The sequence below is a fragment of the Pan troglodytes genome, chromosome 20 (assembly GCF_028858775.2).
Source record: "Pan troglodytes isolate AG18354 chromosome 20, NHGRI_mPanTro3-v2.0_pri, whole genome shotgun sequence".
NCBI lineage: Eukaryota > Metazoa > Chordata > Mammalia > Primates > Hominidae > Pan > Pan troglodytes.
In genome coordinates, this window is record NC_072418.2 from 49705542 (window position 1) to 49723953 (window position 18412).

The 18412-nt window shown below is 53.5% G+C and overlaps 1 protein-coding gene across 1 annotated transcript; it reads right to left on the bottom strand.

The window, feature by feature from the left end:
- Window positions 1–677: 677 nt before the first annotated feature.
- SLC1A5 (solute carrier family 1 member 5) lies at window positions 678–15075 on the bottom strand. Its single transcript, XM_016936300.3, has 8 exons — window positions 13381–15075; window positions 10477–10519; window positions 10057–10104; window positions 8327–8493; window positions 4616–4849; window positions 3093–3287; window positions 2857–2991; window positions 678–1529 (listed from the first exon to the last, which is right to left on the bottom strand). The coding sequence occupies exons 1-8, from the start codon at window positions 13944–13946 to the stop codon at window positions 1292–1294; spliced, it is 1626 nt and encodes a 541-aa protein (XP_016791789.2). The 5' UTR covers window positions 13947–15075; the 3' UTR covers window positions 678–1291.
- Between the last annotated feature and the right edge of the window lie 3337 nt (window positions 15076–18412).

Sequence of the window (18412 nt, forward strand, 5' to 3'; positions counted from 1 at the left end):
GAGCCAGACTCCGTTTCAAAAAAAAAAAAAAAAAGCGACAGGGTCTCACTCTGTTGCCCAGGCTGGAGTGCAGTGGCATGACCATGGGTCACTGCATCCTTAAACTCCTGGGCTCAAGGAATCCTCCCCACCTCAGCCTTCTGAGTAGCTGGGACTGCAAGTGTGCACCACTGCACCGGCCTAATTTTTTGTGTTGTTTTTGAGACGGAGTTTTGCTCTTTCACCCGGGCTAGAGTGCAGTGGTGCGATCTCGGCTCACTGCAACCTCTGCCTCCCGGGTTCAAGCAATTCTCCTACCTCAGCCTCCTGAGTAGCTGGGACTACAGGCGCCCACCACCATGTCTGGCTAATTTTTGTATTTTTAGTAGAGACAGGGTTTCCATGTTGGCCAGGCTGATCTTGAACTCCTGACCTCGTGATCCGCCTGCCTCGGCCTCCCAAAGTGCTGGGATTACAGGTGTGAGCCACCGTGCTCGGCCTTAATTTTTGTATTTTTTTGTAGAGACGACGTCTCACTATGTTGCCCAGGCTTGTCTTGGACTCCTGGCCTGGAGCGATCTCAAAGTGCTGGGATTACAGGTGTGAGCCCCCATGCCCAGCCCAGTGGTGTTTCTTGATGAGCAGATACTGTCATTGCAGTGACCAGTGCTTTAAGTCAAATTCTCAAGAACACCTGATTAAATAGTTGACACTCAATTTTATTGCTAAAAAAATGTCCTCTGGAGTGACAGCAGGTATTTGTCCTCAGCCTCTCCCCAGAGTCTCTGGGAGTGTTTCTGTTATTGTGGAGGGAATAGGGGATCTGGGGACAGGGTGGGACATACCATGGGGACAGGAGGTCACAGAACACACACACACACACACACACACACGTGCACACACATATCCCCCCACAACTACAGCCGCCAAAATAACCAGCATGGTGTTGCAACATCCCCCCAGTAGGGGCTAGAATTCCCCATGGTGACCTGTGACCTGCTCCCCGAGACAGGGGAGGCCAGGCAGGTCACGGTGGGGACGCAGCAGGACATTATTTCTCCATCTTGCTGTTTTCTAGCCTTGAGTTGGGGACATGAGTGAGAACTGGGGGTTTTGAGGAGTAACCCTTGTGAACACATGAACTCCAGCAGCCAGGCATCCCAGATCTCCTGTCCTGGAGGGAGCCGGGGCCCCTGGCTCCCCAGAGTGTGCAGGCAGACCCCCAGAGCCCTAGCTCATCCATTTATCCATTCCTCATAATCCAGTGTCCAATGAGCACCCCCAGCAGGGCAGGGAAGGTCCCTCCCGGGGTTTACATGACTGATTCCTTCTCAGAGGCAGCCGTGGCATCCCCTGCGGGCCCCCGATAGTGTTTGAGGAGGGGGTTTCCTTCCTCAGTGGGGACTGGCAGCGGATCCAGGGGCAGCTCACTCTTCACTTGTATCAACTCAGGCTCTGTGCTTCTCGACTCCGTACGGTCCACGTAATTTTGGAGGAGTCCTGCCCCCAGAGCGTCACCTTCTACATTGAGGACGGTACAGGACCGGTCGCTAAAGGGGTAGAAATGACAGCAAAGTAAGCGGGAGGGGAGACGGTGAGAGGGAAGGAAAGGGCCAAGGCCTAAGCCTCCTGCCTCTCTCCCCCTGGAATCTAAAAAGTAAAAATTAAGAGTTGGAGTCAGCCTGGGCAACATAGTGAGATCCCATCTTTATATATATTAAAAAAAAAAAAAATTAGCCAGGCATGGTAGTGCACACCTATAGTCCCAGCTACTCAGGAGGCTGAGGCAGGAGGATCGCTTGAGCCTGGGAGGTGGAGGAAAAAAATTATTAGCCAGGCATGGTAGTGCACACCTATAGTCCCAGCTACTCAGGAGGCTGAGGCAGGAGGATCACTTGAGCCTGGGAGGTGGAGGCTGCAGTGATCACAACCATGATCACATCACTACACTCCAGCCTGGGTGACAGAGCCAGACTGTGTCTCGAAAAAAAAATTATAATTCACCTACCATAAAATTAACCTTTTAAAAGTGTCCATCTTGGTATTTTTTAGTATATTCAGACTTGTGCAACCATTGCCAATAATTAATTCCACAATTTTTTTTTTTTTTTTTTTTTTTTTGAGACAGGATCTCACTCTGTTGCCCAGGCTGGAGTGCAGTGGCACAATCTCGGCTCACTGCAACCTCCACCTCCCAAGTTCAAGTGATTCTCCTGCCTCAGCCTCCTGAGTAGCTGAGATCACAGGACAGGCGTACACCACCATACCCGGCTAATTTTTTTGTATTTTTAGTGGAGATGGGGTTTCACCATGTTGGTCAGGCTTGTCTCAAACTCCTAACCTCAAATAATCCACCTGCCTGGGCCTCCCAAAATGTTGGGATTACAGGTGTGAGCCACCGTGCCTGGCTGCTTTCCAATCTTTATACTCTTAATAGCTTAATCGTGATAGCAAATAATTATGTAGCAATTACTGCTTACTGGGGGCTGCTCTAAGGGAGGTGTGTCTGTTATCTAATCCTTAGGGAGAGACTGTTCTTCTCCCCGTTTTACAGATGGAGAAACTGAGACGCAGGGAGATCAAGCACTTCCCGAGGTCACAACAGTGAATGTTGGAGCTGGGATGTGAACCTGAGCAGTCTGGCTGAAGAGTCTGCTGTATTCACCACACAGACGCTCTACTTTTCTGACGTCCCTCTTAGAGCCACAAAGATGCCATTCCTTGCCCTCAGGAATGCTCAAGGTTCCCCCCATTTCCTCCAGAATTCCTTCCTTCTTCTCTTCCTCTTCTGTCCAGAGGCTCTAAGGACTCTCACTCACTCATCCTCTTTCCCAGGGGTACCCCTGGCCCTGCCCCAGTCTCCAGACCCACACTCACACTAGCCAGTCCACAGCCAGGATCAAGGAGATATGGTCGACCGGGAGGTTGACTGCTTCCAGGATGATGGCCAGAGTGAGGACACCTCCAGCAGGGATGCCCGCTGCCCCCACGCTGGACGCTGTGGCCGTGACCCTGAGGGAGAAGGTGGGAGGTTAGGCAGATGCCTGTCTTGTGGGAGAAGATGGGGGTCAACAGGGGTCCGGGGGTCCCATCCGCAGCCCCCTGACACTCACAGGATGGTGATGATCTTTACGAAGTCCAAGGACTGCTGGCTGAGCTGTGCAATGAACACTGCGGCCACGCACTGGAAGAGCGCGGCACCGTCCATGTTGACGGTGGCGCCGATGGGCAGGATGAAACGGCTGATGTGCTTGGCCACGCCATTATTCTCCTCCACGCACTTCATCATCAGCGGCAGCGTGGCGGAACTGCAAGGGATGGGGGAGCTGAGTTAGGTTAACGTGCTGACCGGGGCTCCGCCCACCCTCCAGGTCCAGCCCAGGTGAGGCCTCGCCTACCCCACCCCAACCAGCCAAAGCCCCACCCACCCCACCTAGTGGATCCCCACCAGAGCCTGCCTAAGCAAAGCCCTGTCACCCAACCAGCCAAAGACTGCCCACCCTCCAGGTCTGACCTGCACCACCCACCCAGTTGAAGCCCCGCCCACCCAGAGCCCACCCACACCACCTGCCCAGCCAAAGCCCCGCCCACCCAGAGCCCACCCACACCACCTGCCCAGCCAAAGCCCCGCCCACCCACATCCCGCCCATACCACTTGCCCAGCCAAAGCCCCGCCCACCAGATCCTGCCCATACCACCTGCCCAGCCGAAGTCCCACCCACGTCCTCAGTCTGTCCCTTGGCCCAAGGCCCCCACATCTAACCTAGACCCCCCTTCCCTCCTACCATGTCCAGACTCCACCCCCAGCCCTCACTTGCTATATCTAAGCTCTTTTCCCACAAGCAGGCAGCACTAGGGAACTCAATACCAGGATTACAAAATCCATGAGTCCTGGAACCCCTGGGAGAGTATAGACTACTACCTCCCAAAATACCCACACAATTCACACCTAAATTCTAATGTCTGGGTCCTGCTGACTCTCACCAATAATACACTAAGAATTACTATTGTCTTGGAAGGGGACAGGGTCAGCAGGGATGAATGAAATGCCCAGGAGAGACGGTGGAAGGAGTTCTGAGGTTGAATCAGAGCAGAACTTAAGAGCCCCCCAGGGGCATGGCAGCTCACACCTATAATCCCAGCACTTTTGGAGGCCAAGGTGGGCGGATCACTTGAGGCCAGGAGTTTGAGACCAGCCTGGCCAACATGGCGAAACCCCGTCTCTACTAAAAACACAAAAATTAGCTGGGTATGGTGGTGGACACTTGCAGTCCCAGCTACTCGGGAGGCTGAGGCAGAGAATCACTTGAACCCAGGAGGCAGAGGTTGCAGTGAGCTGAGATCACACCACTACACTCCAGCCTGGGCAACAGAGCGAGACGCCATTGTTTAAAACAAAAGAAAAAAAAGAGTGCCTCCAGGGCCACAGGGAGGCAGTGTAAGAAAGAGGGAAATAAATCTCTCGGGCAATCATTTCCTGTCTTTTTAAGGGCGGGGATAAATCCAGGACCTTATGAGAATCTCCTCAAGTATGGCCCCTGTACCCAGATACAATGTCCCGGGCAGAGAAAATTTCATCCACTCCATGCTGCTTAGCGGATTAAACATCCCAGCCTAGCCCACCCCAAGGCTGTACCTGGAAGAGGTCCCAAAGGCAGTGGCCAGCGGTGTCACGATGCCCCACAGGAAGCGGTAGGGGTTTTTGCGGGTGAAGAGGAAGTAGATGAGGGGCAGTACCAGGATCCCATGGATGGCATGACCCAGCAGGCAGCACAGAATGTACTTGCCAAGGCGGGCAAAGAGTAAACCCACATCCTCCATCTCCACGATCTTGCCAGCCACCAGGAACATGATGCCCACAGGGGCGTACCTGATCAGTAACACAGGAGACAGCTTGTTGCCTCTTCCACGGGCCCAGTGGCCAGGCGTGAGGCTCAGCACCCTGCCCACATCTTCCCGCCTTCCTGAGGTCAGGAGAAGCCCCAGCAATGTGTGCTTCAGCATGGGCACCACTCCCAGGCCTGGCCCCTGAAGCCCCCATGCCAATCTCATGCTCTCTTTCCCCTCAAAGGTAGAGCAGCCCGGAGATAAAACTCTCCGTGCAGGCCGGGCACGGTGGCTCATGCCTGTAATCCCAGCACTTTGGGAGGCTGAGGTGGGTGGATCACCTGAGGTCGGGAGTTCAAGATCAGCCTGACCAACATGGAGAAACCCCGTCTCTACTAAAAATACAAAATTAACCAGGCGTGGTGGCGCATGCCTGCAATCCCAGCTACTTGGGAGGCTCAGGCAGGAGAATTGCTTGAATCAGGGAGGCAGAGGTTGCTGTGAGCCGAGATCATGCCATTGCACTCCAGCCTGGGCAACAAGAGTGAAACTCCATCCAAAAAAAAAAAAAAAAAAGTCTCAGTGCTTCCATCACCATGTGAAGCAGTCACCAGATTTGGACTTCACATGGGAGCCAGAAAGAAATGTCCATCAGGGTGCGCCATTCACACTTCCTGGGTTGGTTTGCTATGGCAGCTAGCATGACTTGAGCCAATACGCTCTCTGCAGATGATGAAAGATAAAGAGGCTGGGCACAGTGGCTCATGCCTATAATCCCAGCACTTTAGGAGGCGAAAGCAGGAGGATTACTTGAGGCCAGGAGTTCTCGAGACCAGCTTGGGCAACACAGCGAGACCCAGTCTCTACAAAAAATAAAAATAGGCCAGGCACAGTGGCTCATACCTGTAATCCCAGCATGCAGGGAGGTGGAGGCAGACAGATCGCTTGAGCCCAGGAGTTCAAGACCAGCCTGGGCAACATGTCTCTCTTTTTTTTTTTTTTTTTTTTGAGATGGAGTCTCACTCTGTTGCCCAGGCTGGAGTGCAGTGGCATGATCTCGGCTCACTGCACCCTCCGCCTCCCAGGTTCAAGCGATTCTCCTGCCTCAGCCTCCCAAGTAGCTGGGACTATAGGCGCGTGCTACCACGCCCAGCTAATTTTTTGTATTTTTAGTAGAGACAGGGTTTTTCTGTGTTAGCCAGGATGGTCTCGATCTCCTGACCTCGTGATCTGCCCGCCTCAGCCTCCCAAAGTGCTGGGATTATAGGCATGAGCCTCCGCACCGGGCCACCCAGTTTCTTAAACAACAACAACAACAAAAATGAGCTAGGCTTTGTGGCTGGGGTCTGTAGTCCCAGCCACTTAGGAGGCTGAGGTGGGAGGATCACCTGAACCCAGGAGGTCCGGGCTGCAGTGAGCTGTGATCATGCCACACTGCACTCCAACCTAGGCAACAGAGCGAGATCCTAGTTCAAAAAACTTTTTTTAAATTACTATTATTATTATTATTTAGACAGTCTCGTTCTGTTGCCCAGGCTGGAGTGTACTGGTGCAATCTTGGCTCACTACAACCTTTGCCTCCCAGGTTCAAGCGATTTTCATGCCTCAGCCTCCTGAGTAGTAGCTAGGATTAAAAGTGTACACCACCATTCCCAGCTAATATTTGTATTTTTTTGTAGAGAGGGTTTTTCGCCATGTTGACCAGACTAGTCTCTAACTCCTGGCCTCAAGCAATCCTCCCCCCTCAGCCTCCCAAAGTGCTGGGATTACAGGTGTGAGGTACCACAACCAGCCAAAACATACATTTTTAAAATAAAAATTTGAAGGCCAGGAGCGGTGGCTCACACCTGTAATCCCAGCACTTTGGGAGGCCGAAGAGGGCAGATCACTTGAGGTCAGGAGTTTGAGACCAGCCTGGCCAACGTGGCAAAACCCTGTCTCTACTAAAAATACAAAAATTAGCTGGGTATGGTGGTTCGTGCCTTTGGTCCCAGCTGCTCAGGAGGCTGAGGCAGGAGAATCACTTGAACATGGGAGGCAGACATTGCAGTGAGCTGAGACTGTGCCACTGCACCTGCAGCCTGGGCGACAGAGCAAGACTCTGTCTCTAAATAAATAAATAAATAAAATAAATACAAATTTTAGAAAGGCCATGGCCTGGGTCTTAATAACAACTCCCAGGTATGAAGCATTTTCGATGTGCTCTGCCCTTGAACATGATGTTGAATCTTCCCAACAACCCCTGGAGGGAGGTCCTATGAGTCAGATTGCAGATTACACAACACCCGATAGATTCCTCACGGGAATGCTGGGAGGATGCAATGAGATGCCAGTTGAAAGGAACTAAAGCTTTTTACAGACAATAAGTGATCTATAAACTTCAGGTGGGGTTATTATCACCCTCTCCTGCTGTGAAGATCCCAGGGATGGCTCCAAGCCAAGAGGACTCCCAAGTCTGGGCACGGTGGCTCACGCCTGTAATCCCAGCACTTCGGGAGGCCGAGGTGGGCGGATCACCTGAGGTTGGGAGTTTGAGACCAGCCTGACCAACATGGAGAAACCCCGTCTCTACTAAAAATACAAAATTAGCCGGGCATGGTGGCGCATGCCTGTAATCCCAGCTACTCGGGAGACTGAAGCAGGAGAATCTCTTGAACCCGGGAGGCGGAGTTTGCAGTGAGCCGAGATCACGTCATTGCACTCCAGCCTGGGCAACAAGAACGAAACTCCATCTCAAAAAAATAAAATGCAATAAAAGCCTCCCAACATCACTTCCCTAGACTACTCGATCATCGGTCACCCATCCATCATCACTGACTAGTTATCTCCCCAGTCCCTTCTTGTAAGTCACAGAAGAAAGGCATATTTTCCCAGCCACTTGTGCAGAGAAGGGAGGCTAGATACCCAAGTTCTGGCCAGTGGGAAGTATCCAGAAGTTATACAAGTAAAATGCCCAATAAATATTAGCTACTAGGATTTACTGTAGGCACGCAATAAGCCAGGCACTGTCCTAAGACCTTCCGTGTACCGTATTCACTTTCTTTTTTTTCTTCTTGAGACAGAGTTTCCCTCTGACCCCAGGCAGTGGCACGATCTCCGCTCACTGCAACTTCCGCCTCCCAGGCTTAAGTGATTCTCATACCTCAGGTTCCCGAGTAACTGGGATTACAGGTGCGTGTCCCCACGCCTGGCTAATTTTTTTGTATTTTTAGTAGAGATGGGGTTTCACCATGTTGGCCAGGCTGGTTTTGAACTCCTGACCTCAAGTGATCCATCCGCCTCAGCCTCCCAAAGTGCCGTTCCCATTTTATAGATGAGGAAACTGAAGCAGAGAAGGAAAATCACTTGCCTAAAATCACATAGACAGGGAATGGTCAATGCTGGATTTAAATGCAGGTAATCTGGCTCCAAAGAGTGAATAGAGGGTGCCCCATCCCAAACAGAATGCCCCGCACCTGCCTCTGGCAGCAGACTGACCCTCCAACCCCACCCACCCCCAGCCTCCTCTCCCACCACCTACCACATGATCCAGGAGACCAGAACCATGGTGGCCTCATTGAAGGAGTTGAAGAAGCGGATAAGCAGCTCCCCCTCAGGCCCCAGCTTCCGCAGCGCCACACCAAAGACGATGGCAAACACTACCAAGCCCAGGATGTTCATCCCCTCCACCTCCTGCCCCACGGGCACCTGTGGGCAAGGAACAGATCGGGGTGGAAGGGACACTCAGTCTACCTGCACAGTCACTGAGGGCCTGTCCTTGGCACCACTGGGACCCAGCAGAAACAAGGCAGCCCTCAGACCCCTTCCTCCCAAGGCTCCCAGTCCAGGTCCAGGGGAAATATATTAGTCGTCAGGGATGGCCCAGAGTAGGTGGGGCTGGAATAAGGGAGTCCAGGGGAGTGTGGGAACCAAGAGAGGGCAGTGCCAGCTTGGGGAGTAGGGGGCAGTCAGGGGGGACTTCCTGGAGGAAGGAGCATCTGAGCTGAGACCTGGAGGACAAGAGGAGTGAACCAGGTGAAGAAGGGTGGTAGAAAGATCTACAGAGAGGAAGCAGAATGTGCAACAGCCTAGAAATGAGTGCAACTTGGGCATTCAAAGAAGAGCCATAATCTACTGTGGCTAGAGTAGAATAATCTGGGCAGGGTCACTAGTTAAGGATGGGCAGCCAGGAGGGCTGGCAGGGGTTTGACCTCACAGGGAGCCCTTGGTCACAGATTGTAGCAAGGAGACTGGACTTTCTCCTGAAGGCACTGAGGCACATGGCAGGGCTCTGGGTACTGCAGAGATAGGGTCACATTTGTGTTTTGAAAAGATCCTCAGGTGGAGCACGGTGGCTCACGCCTGTAATCACAGCACTTTGGGAGGCTAAGGTGGGCAGATCACCTGAGGTGGGGAGTTCGAGACCACACTGACCAACATGGAGAAACCCCATCTCTACTAAAAATACAAAATTAGCCAGGCATGGTGGCACATGCCTGTAATCCCAGCTACTCAGGAGGCTGAGGCAGGAGAATAATCACTTGAACCCGGGAGGCGGAGGTTGCAGTGAACCGAGATCGCGCCATTGCATTCCAGCCTGGACAACAAGTACAAAATTCTGTCTCAAAAAAAAAAAAAAAAAAAAAAAAAAGAAAGAAAGAAAAGAAAAGATCCTCGGGGCCAGGAGCAGTGCCTCACGCCTGTAATCCCAGCACTTTGCGAGGCGGCCAAGGTGGGCAGATCACTTGAGCCCGAGAGTGCAAGACCAGCCTGGGCAACATGGCAAAACTCAGTCTCTATAAAAGATACAGAAATTAGCCAGGTGTGTTATAGTCACAGCTACTGGGAAGGCTGAGGTGAGAAGGATCACTTGAGCCCAGGAGGTGGAGACTGCAGTGAGCTGTGATCGTGCCACCGTACTCCAGCCTGAATGATGGAGAGAGATCCTCTGTCAGAAAAACAACAACAAAAACCTCTGGCTGGCTGCCAGTTTGAGCAGGTTGAGGGTGGACGGAAGGGGGCAGGGAGAGGGCAGCATGGAATGGGGTTGGGGGGTGAGGGATAAAGGGAGAAAGGAAGAGCCTGGACACCTGGGGCGGGAAAAGAGGGGACAAAGTAGAGACCTATCCAGAAGGCAGAAAAGACAGAAATTGGGGAAGGACTGCAGAGTGTCAATCAAATTCCACAGCAAAGACTAAGGCAGAAATAAAACCAAAAAATTACAGCAATGGGCAAAGAGGTAGAGCCCCCGCTGCCTCCCACTGCTCTCACCTTCACCCTGGTTCCGGTGATATTCCTCTCTTCATAGGTGGTAGAGTACTGTAGGTGGGGTTGGGAAGAGTCAGTGTCCATCGTTACCAGGGCCTCCCAACCCCATGCCAAGCTAACAATGCTCAAAGCCTGCCCTTCCACATCCTTTCAATGTGATCTCATTTCATCTGCTGGCAACCCCATGGGGCAGGATGATCAATACCCCCATTTTCCAGAGGTGGAAAACCGAGTCTCAGAGAGGTAAACACATTTACCCAGAGTCACACAGCTAGAATTAAAACTCACAGGAGGCTCTGAGCCCGTATTCTCATTGACATGCATTTTTCCAGGAACTAACCAAAATCAGGTAGCAAGGGCTCCCCCTGGCTGGCATCCCTCCCTGTCCACCCCCATCCCCTCAGGACACCCCTGAGGACTCACTGAGCGAAAGGCTGCTGACACCAGGTTGGAAGGGAAGATATTTCTGCAGAGACAGACACACAGAGGGTTATTAGATACCATAGTGGGAGGGCAGCATTGTCTGAGAGGCTGGGTTGGCGTTTTAAGGCAGCGAGTGGAAGCTTTGGGGCCCCGCCTGCACGCAAACACAGCCCCTACTCATGCCTCAGCCAGGCAGGGTTGGAACTAGGCTTGCACCCCTTTGCATGATGTGGGGAGTCAGCCTCCTTCAGCCCCAAGAGGCTGGCGTGCTAGCCCTGAGGCATTGTGGGTTCGGGGTGAGGAATCCACGGCAGGCCAGGGCAGGTCGCCCCGGGCCTCAGCTCCACCCCATGCAGCAAACTTAATACCCTGGACAGCTTGCATCAGCCACTTCCTCCTGGAGGGCCTGCCAGTGGCTCTGAGAGTACGGGGGAGGATCTGGGTGTGTTGGGAGGCGGTGGCGGGGAGGGAGACAAGGGACGGCTTCATATCTCATGAATATGCATCTGTGTTTACAAGGCTACCCTTACTCTTGTGTGACAGTGTCTGCCTTAAGATGAAAATAGTAGCTAAGGCCAAGGCGCCGTGGCTCTTGCCTGGAATCCCAGCACTTTGGGAGGCCAAGGCAGACAGATCGCTTGAGCCAGGAGTTGAAGACCAGCCTGGGCAACATGACGAAACCGTGTCTCTACAAAAAATACAAAAATTAGCCAGGCATGGTGGCATGTGCCTGTAGTTCCAGCTACTCTGGAGGCTGAGGTGGGAGGATCACTCGAGCCCGAGGAGGTTGAGGCTGCAGTGAACCAAGATCAAGCCACTGCATTCCAGCCTGGGACCGAGTGAGACTCTCTCAAAAAATATATATAGCAGCTAAGCCATCTACAGCACCTACCGTGTGGCAGGCAGGCATTTTGGCCTGTGCTTGACACTAATTAACCCATTTCATCCTCACGACAGCCTTGGGGATAATCACTATTACCCCATTTTATAGAAAAGGAAGCTGAGGCCCAGAAGGGTAAAGAAAATTGCCCAGCTGGGAAATAGCAGAGCTGGGATTTGAACCCAGCCAGCTGGCTCCATAGCCCCAACCACTCCACATGCTCCCTCTCACCAATGACGGGTGTACAGCCAACGCCATGCGTCCATATACAATCTGTCAAATGTTAATGGTTTGGGTGCAGGTTAAGGTTCAGCAGTATGGGACAGTGTCCATGGATGGCCACCCATGCATCACGGTACGGTAAAATAACGTCATGGTAGAGGAATGAGTTTGGCCGGGTGCGGTGGCTCACGCCAGTAATTCCAGCCTTTTGGGAGGCTGAGGTGGGCAGATAACTTGAGGTCAGGGGTTCGAGACCAGCCTGGCCAACATGGCGAAACCCCATCTCTACTAAAAACACAAAAATTATCCAGGCGTGGTGGCACACCCCTTTAATCCCAGCTACTCGGAAGGCTGAGGCACGAGAATCACTTAAATCCGGGAGGTAGAGGTTGCAATGAGCCAAGATCGCACCACTGCACTCCAGCCTGAGCAACAGAGACTGTCTCAAAAAAAAAAAAAAAAAGCATGAGTTTATTGGTGTGTGACCACATAGGTGTGTATGTGAGTGTGTATTGTGTGCTCTTGAGCCTGTGTTTAGATGTTGGCGTGGCTGGTGGCATCACTGAATGGCTGTGCTACAGGGGTCTTAGTACACAGTGAGCGTGTGTATGACCGCTGGTATCTGGCCATGTGTTTGTCGAGATGTTACAGCCTCAGCTGAGTGTCTGCGTGAATGTGTCCAGCTGTATGTCATTTGGTTATAAGCCTGTGTGGCAGGCCAAGTGTGAGCTACAGCTGTTTTGGCACGCAGGGGAGGCCTGTGCTCATAAACAGCCTCGGAGTGGGTGTGCCTGCCTGAAGGTCCGCCTGTACCACCCAGGCCCAGGCTGGGCCAGGACCCAGCTAATCTCCCCCAGCCAGAAGGTGCTCCCAGGCTTCAACTCGGGACACCAAGCCTGCCCCAGTCTCGCATCTCAGCCTGCACTGACGCCCCAGAGGCTGGGGAACCCTGTTCCGTGACTCATCATTTCCTTCCCCCAACTTCCAGGAAGTCCCCAACGTGGAGACACTGAATCAGCAAGCCCTAAAGGCAAGCGCAAGGGGGCCTCTGCCCCCCGCCCTCCTCAAAGTGGGGGAGGCCATTCTTGGGGGCGCGGGGCAGAGGCCAGGAGAAGGAAAAGAATCTGCTCCCCTTTCTAACTGGTCCTCTTCTGGGCTGCCTGCTAGGGGGTGGCCCAGAGAGAGGAGGAAACGGGAGGGAAAGGCAGGGGTGGCAGGGCTGATCTAAAAGATAAAGGGGAAGCGGCCAGACCCCAGCTGAAATGGGCGGGAAGCGGAGGCCAAAAACAGAGCCTGGTTATGTCCGGGTGACACGTGGTGTGGGGGTGCCCCAGGGCTGGGAAGAGGGCCTGGTGGGAGTTACTCAGATCTCAGATCCTCCAGGGGCTCCTTACCCAGGGATCCCAAACTCTCCGACCCTGGCCCCAAATTATATCTAGAAGCCCCATCTTGGGGCCCTTGACCACGCAAAGATTCCCCCCGCAAAAGTTCCTCCTGGGGTCCCCTCCCCTCAGTGTCTTTCTCCCCTAGGCAGACCCTCTTATGTCTCCCCAAATCACTTTCTTCTCCCTCTATAAGACCCCACTTATGTACCCAGGCCCCCAGATTTAGAAACCCCCTTCCCCAGGAGACTAGACTCACACTCCCGAGGGCTGGAGCCTCCCCTCAATATCCTGTCGAGTTTTCCTAAGACTCTAGAGGGAAGTCTCTGCTCCAGGGGCCCCGAAGCCCCGTCCTGTCCACGTGGCCACTCCCGCCATCCGTAACACTCTTCCCCACCTCCCGGGGGAGCGGGATCTGACCTCGCAAGATCCAGGAACGAATCGAGCACCTCCTTGCTGGGGGCATTTTCGGCACTGCCCGCGGCTCCCACGGAGGCGTTGATGGCGGCGGAGGCGGCGCCCGGCTGCAGAGCCAGCGCCAAGCCCACTCCGAGCGCCGACGCCAGCAGCGTGGTGACCAGGAAAAAGAGCAGCGCCCAGGCGCCCAGACGGCCCAGCGCGCCGGGGTCCAGGCTGGCGGCGCCGCCGATCAAGCTGCACACCACCAGCGGTAAGATGATCATCCGCAGCAGACGCAGCAGCAGCTCGCCCGGGAAGACGAAGGCGCTCAAGCGCTCCGGGCCCAACGCCAGCGCACCCCCGGCCCCCGCCACCCCCAGTCCCAGCGCCACGCCGGCCACCACGGCCACCACTGTCAGCAGCACAAGCAGGTTGGCTCGAAGGCAGCGGCGCACCTGGTCCCGGGAACCGCAGTAGCCGCCTGCTGCCGCGCCTTGGTCCTCGATGGAGGCCAGCGCCAGGCCCCCGTTGGCGGTGGGCTCCGCCGCTGCGAGCCCCTTGGAGTCTCGAGGAGGATCGGCCACCATGATGGGAAGCACCGGGGTTTCTTAGCGCCTGGAAGCTGGCTGGGAGAGCTTGGGCTCCTTCCCAGGACCCGACGTTCCTAGGACTGAGTTGAGTAACAGCACCTGGAGACTGGAACTTTGGAGGGCTCCTTAGAGTTGTGAGTTCACAGCACTGAAGTTCCTTGGCTCTTGGAAGCTGGAGTGTTTAAATTCCCCAGGCTGGGCGCTGAGGCTTCTCTGCTCTGCCCCGTGTGCCAGATGTCCGAAAGCTGGGAGTTCGGAGCGCCCGGGTTCCTTGGCCCTAGGAGCTGGGAATACGAGAGTTTCTCTGGGTGGGACGTGGGGCCCTTGGCTCCAGGAGGTTGAGTGCCCCCAGATGGCGGAGGTCTGCAGGAGGCTAGGTTCTGGTGGCGCAGATCCCGGACGCCTGGATCCGGGAGGCGGGGACCCGGGCTGCCTGGGTCTTGGACACTGAGGGCTGGGATGCCAGAATCTGGGGGCCGGGAAGCGGACCTCCGGAAACAGGGGACCCAGGCTCTTAGGTCCGGGAGGGTGGGATGCGGGCCCCTGTGTACGGAAGGCGGTGGTCTGGTGTCCGGGAGTAGCGGTTACCAGCCAGAGAAAGCCTCCCGGGCGTGCCGCGTGGCTCTGAGCCCGTTTAGCGGAAGCTGCCAGGGATAAGGGTAGGGGGCGGGGCTTGAGAAGGCGGGGTCCGACCCTCGGGCGCCGATTGGCTGCAGAGCGTTCGGAGACTGGGCGAGTAGGGGCGGGGCTGATACCCGAGATGGGCCAGGTCCCCCATAGAAGGCCGATTAATAATACCCATCTCCAGGAGCCGGGCCCAGAGACGACGGGGCGGGGCCAGGAAGGGGCGGGGCCTTGGGAGGGTGCTGTTTCCCGCCAAAGGAACTGGGTTGTGGGTTGGAGCCCTTAAACCACAGGGGTTCGTTCCCTGGTGCGAGGGTCGCTAGAAAGCTCCGGTGGTCCTCGGTGATTCATTTGCAACTCAACTCAGCTTTGGAACTCCTCAGCCCTGAGTTTGGTCTTTAGTCGCCTCTGAGAACTTTAATTCCTCGAATATAAAGTGCAGGTGTTAAAAGCTTTTGTCTCATATGATTGCTGTAAGATTTAAATAAAATTGATGTATTTATTTAGGGAGCCGTGGCTCAAGCCTGTAATCCCACCACTTTGGGAAGTGAAGCGGGCGGATCACTTGAGGTCAGGAGGTCGAGACCAGCCTGGCCAACATGGTGAAACCCGTCTCTACTAAAAATACAAAAATTACCTGGTGTGGTGGCACGTGCCTGTAATCCCAGCTACTGGAAGCCTGAGGCAGGAGAATCGCTTGAACCCCAGAGGCAGAGGAAGTCATTCACCTTGAGGCCACACCTAGAGAGGATGACACGTGCATGCCCACCTCCCAAGCCCCTAACCGCACCCACTCTGCTGCCTCCCCAAATTCTCTGTTAGTGGCCGTTTGGGAGGTTAACAATGAATTATGATTCCTTACTCCACCTGACAGTGTTGAAATCCTCATTCCTTTCCCATCTCTAGCCTGTTCTGTGACATTTCAGGCTTTCACGCTTGCTCAAAGATTGTAGTGGTAATGTCAGAAGCTTCCTCCTACAGCAGCTGTGAGGCCTCAGGTAATTTACAACCTCTATGAGGCTCAGTCTTCATATGTGTAAATGGGAATAATAATAAGTCATACCGCCTTGAGTATTGCAAGGATTCAAATGAGATAATACGGCCGGGCGCAGTGGCTCACGCCTGTTATCCCACCACTTTGGGAGGTGAAGCGGGCAGATCACTTGAGGTCAGGAGTTCCAGACGAGCCTGGCCAACATGGCAAAACCCTGTCTCTACTGAAAATGCAAAAATTAGCTGGGTGTGGCGGCACATGCCTGTAATCCCAGCTACTCAGGAGGCTGAGGCAGAAGAATTGCTTGAATCCAGGAGGCAGAGGTTGCGAAGAGCCGAGATCTCACCACTGCACTCCAGCCTGGGTGACAGAGTGAGACTCCACCTCAAAAAAAAAAAAAGTTATTTATTTGTGCTTTAAAATTTTTTGTTCTTTCTCTCTTCTTTTGTTTCTAACAAAAATGCCCTTCAGAAGAAAGTCAAATACTACTGCTGCGATTGCTGTTATTGTTATTATTACTGAAGAACAAGCTGGATGCAGTGGCATGCACCTGTAGTCCCAGGTATTTGGGAGGCTAAAGCAGGAGGATCCCTTGAGGCCAGGAGTTCAAGGCTGCAGTGAGCTATGATCGTGCCCACATTTAGCCACTAGACTCCATCCGGGGCAACATAGTGAGACCTTATCTTTAAAAACATGAAAATAGGCCAGGCATGGTGGCTCATGTCTGTAATCTCAGCACTTTGGGAGGCCAGAGTGGGCAGATCATGAGGTCAGGAGATCGAGACCATCCTGGCCAATATGGTGAAACTCTGTCTCTACTAAAAATACAAAAATTAGTTGGGCATGGTGGCATGCACTTGTAGTCCCAGCTACTCAGGAGGCTGAGGCAGGAGAATCGCTTGAACCCAGGAGGCGGAGGTTGCAGTGAGCCAAGATCACACCTCTGCACTCCAGCCTAGTGACAGAGTGAGACTCCGTCTCAAAATAAATAAATAAATATTTTTAAAAATTTTTCGGCCAGGCATGGTGGCTCACGCCTGTAATCCCAGCACTTTGGGAGGCCGAGGCGGGTGGATCACAAGGTCAGGAGATGGAGACCATCCTGGCTAACACGGTGAAACCCCGTCTCTACTAAAAATACAAAAAATTAGCCAGGCATGGTGGCGGGCGCCTGTAGTCCCAGCTACTCGGGAGGCTGAGGCAGGAGAATGGTGTGAACCCGGGAGGCGGAGCTTGCAGTGAGCCGAGAGATGGCACCACTGTGCTCCACCCTGGGCGACAGAGCGAGACTCCGTCTCAAAAAAAAAAAAAAAAAAAAAAAAAAATTTCACAGTGGCTTACACCCTTAATCCCAGCACTTTGGGAGGCCAAGGTGGGAGGCTCACTGGAGCCCAGGAATTTGAGACCAGCCTGGGCAACATGGCGAGACTCCGTCTCTACAAAAAAATTAAAAAATAAGCTGAGTGTGGTGGTATGCGCCAATAGTCCCAGCTACTTAGGAGGGTGAGGCGGGAGGATCGCTTGAGCCAGGGGGTCAAGGCTACAGTGAACTGTAATCTCACCATTGCACTCCAGTTTAGGTGACAGAGCAAGACTCAGTCTAAAGGGAAAAAAGATTCAGGCTGGGAGCGGTGGCTCATGCCTGTAATCCCATCACTATGGGAGACCAAGGCAGGTGGATCACTTGAGGTCAGGAGTTCAAGACCAGCCTGGCCAACATGGTGAAACCCCATCTCTACTAAAAATACAAAAACATGAAAATAGGCCAGGCACAGTGTCTCATGCCTGTAATCCCAGCACTTTGGGAGGCCAAAGTGGGCAGATCATGAGGTCAGGAGATGGAGACCATCCTGGCCAATATGGTGAAACCCTGTCTCTACTAAAAATACAAAAATTAGTTGGGCATGGTGGCGGGCGGCTGTAGTCCCAGCTACTTGGGAGGCTGAGGCAGGAGAATCGCTTGAACCCAGGCATCAGAGGTTGCAGTGAGCCGAGATCACACAACTGCACTCCAGCCTGGGCAACAGAGTGAGACTCTGTATCAAAAAAAAAAACAAAAAATTCCTTGGCTGCTAGAGCTTGCATTCTAGTGCAGAGAGACAAGACAATAAACTTGGGCTTGGCTGGGTGCAGTGGCTCACACCTGTAATCCCAGCAGTTTGGGAGGCCGAGGTGGGCGGATCACTTGAGGTCAGGAGTTCGAAACCAGCCTGGCCGACATGGTGAAACCCCATCTCTACTAAAAATACTAAAAAATTAGCCAGGTGTGGTGGTGCACGCCTGTAATCCCAGATACTCGGGAGGCTGAGGCAGGAGAATCGCTTGAACCTGGGAGGCAGAAGTTGCAGTGAGCTGAGATCTCACCATTGCACTCCAGCCTGGGCAACAGAGCCAGACTCTGTATCACACACACACACACACAAAATCCTTGGCTGCTAGAGCATGCATTCTAGTGCGGAAGAGACAAGACAATAAACTTGGGCTGTCAGCTGGAACTAAGTGTTGGGAGAAAGCAAAAGCATCCTATGAGTGACAGAGTGAACAGTTCAGCCACTGGAAGGAAGTGACATCTGCACTGAGATCTGAAAGATAAGAAGGAGCCCATGGCATAATGTGGAAACATTCAAAGGATGCGTGTGAAGCCCTGAGGCAACAGAGAGGTTTCCATCTCTATTAGCAGTGCTCACAGACATGGTTTTATCCCCACTAATCCAGGAGACCAGCTCACACTCCCATTTTCCTGATTTGGAAGCAGATAAGGGTAATGAGGCTTGCTGTGGCCCAAACCCCAGGCGTAAGCAAGAAATCTGAACTCAGATGTTTCTGATCCTGGTCTGCATCTCCT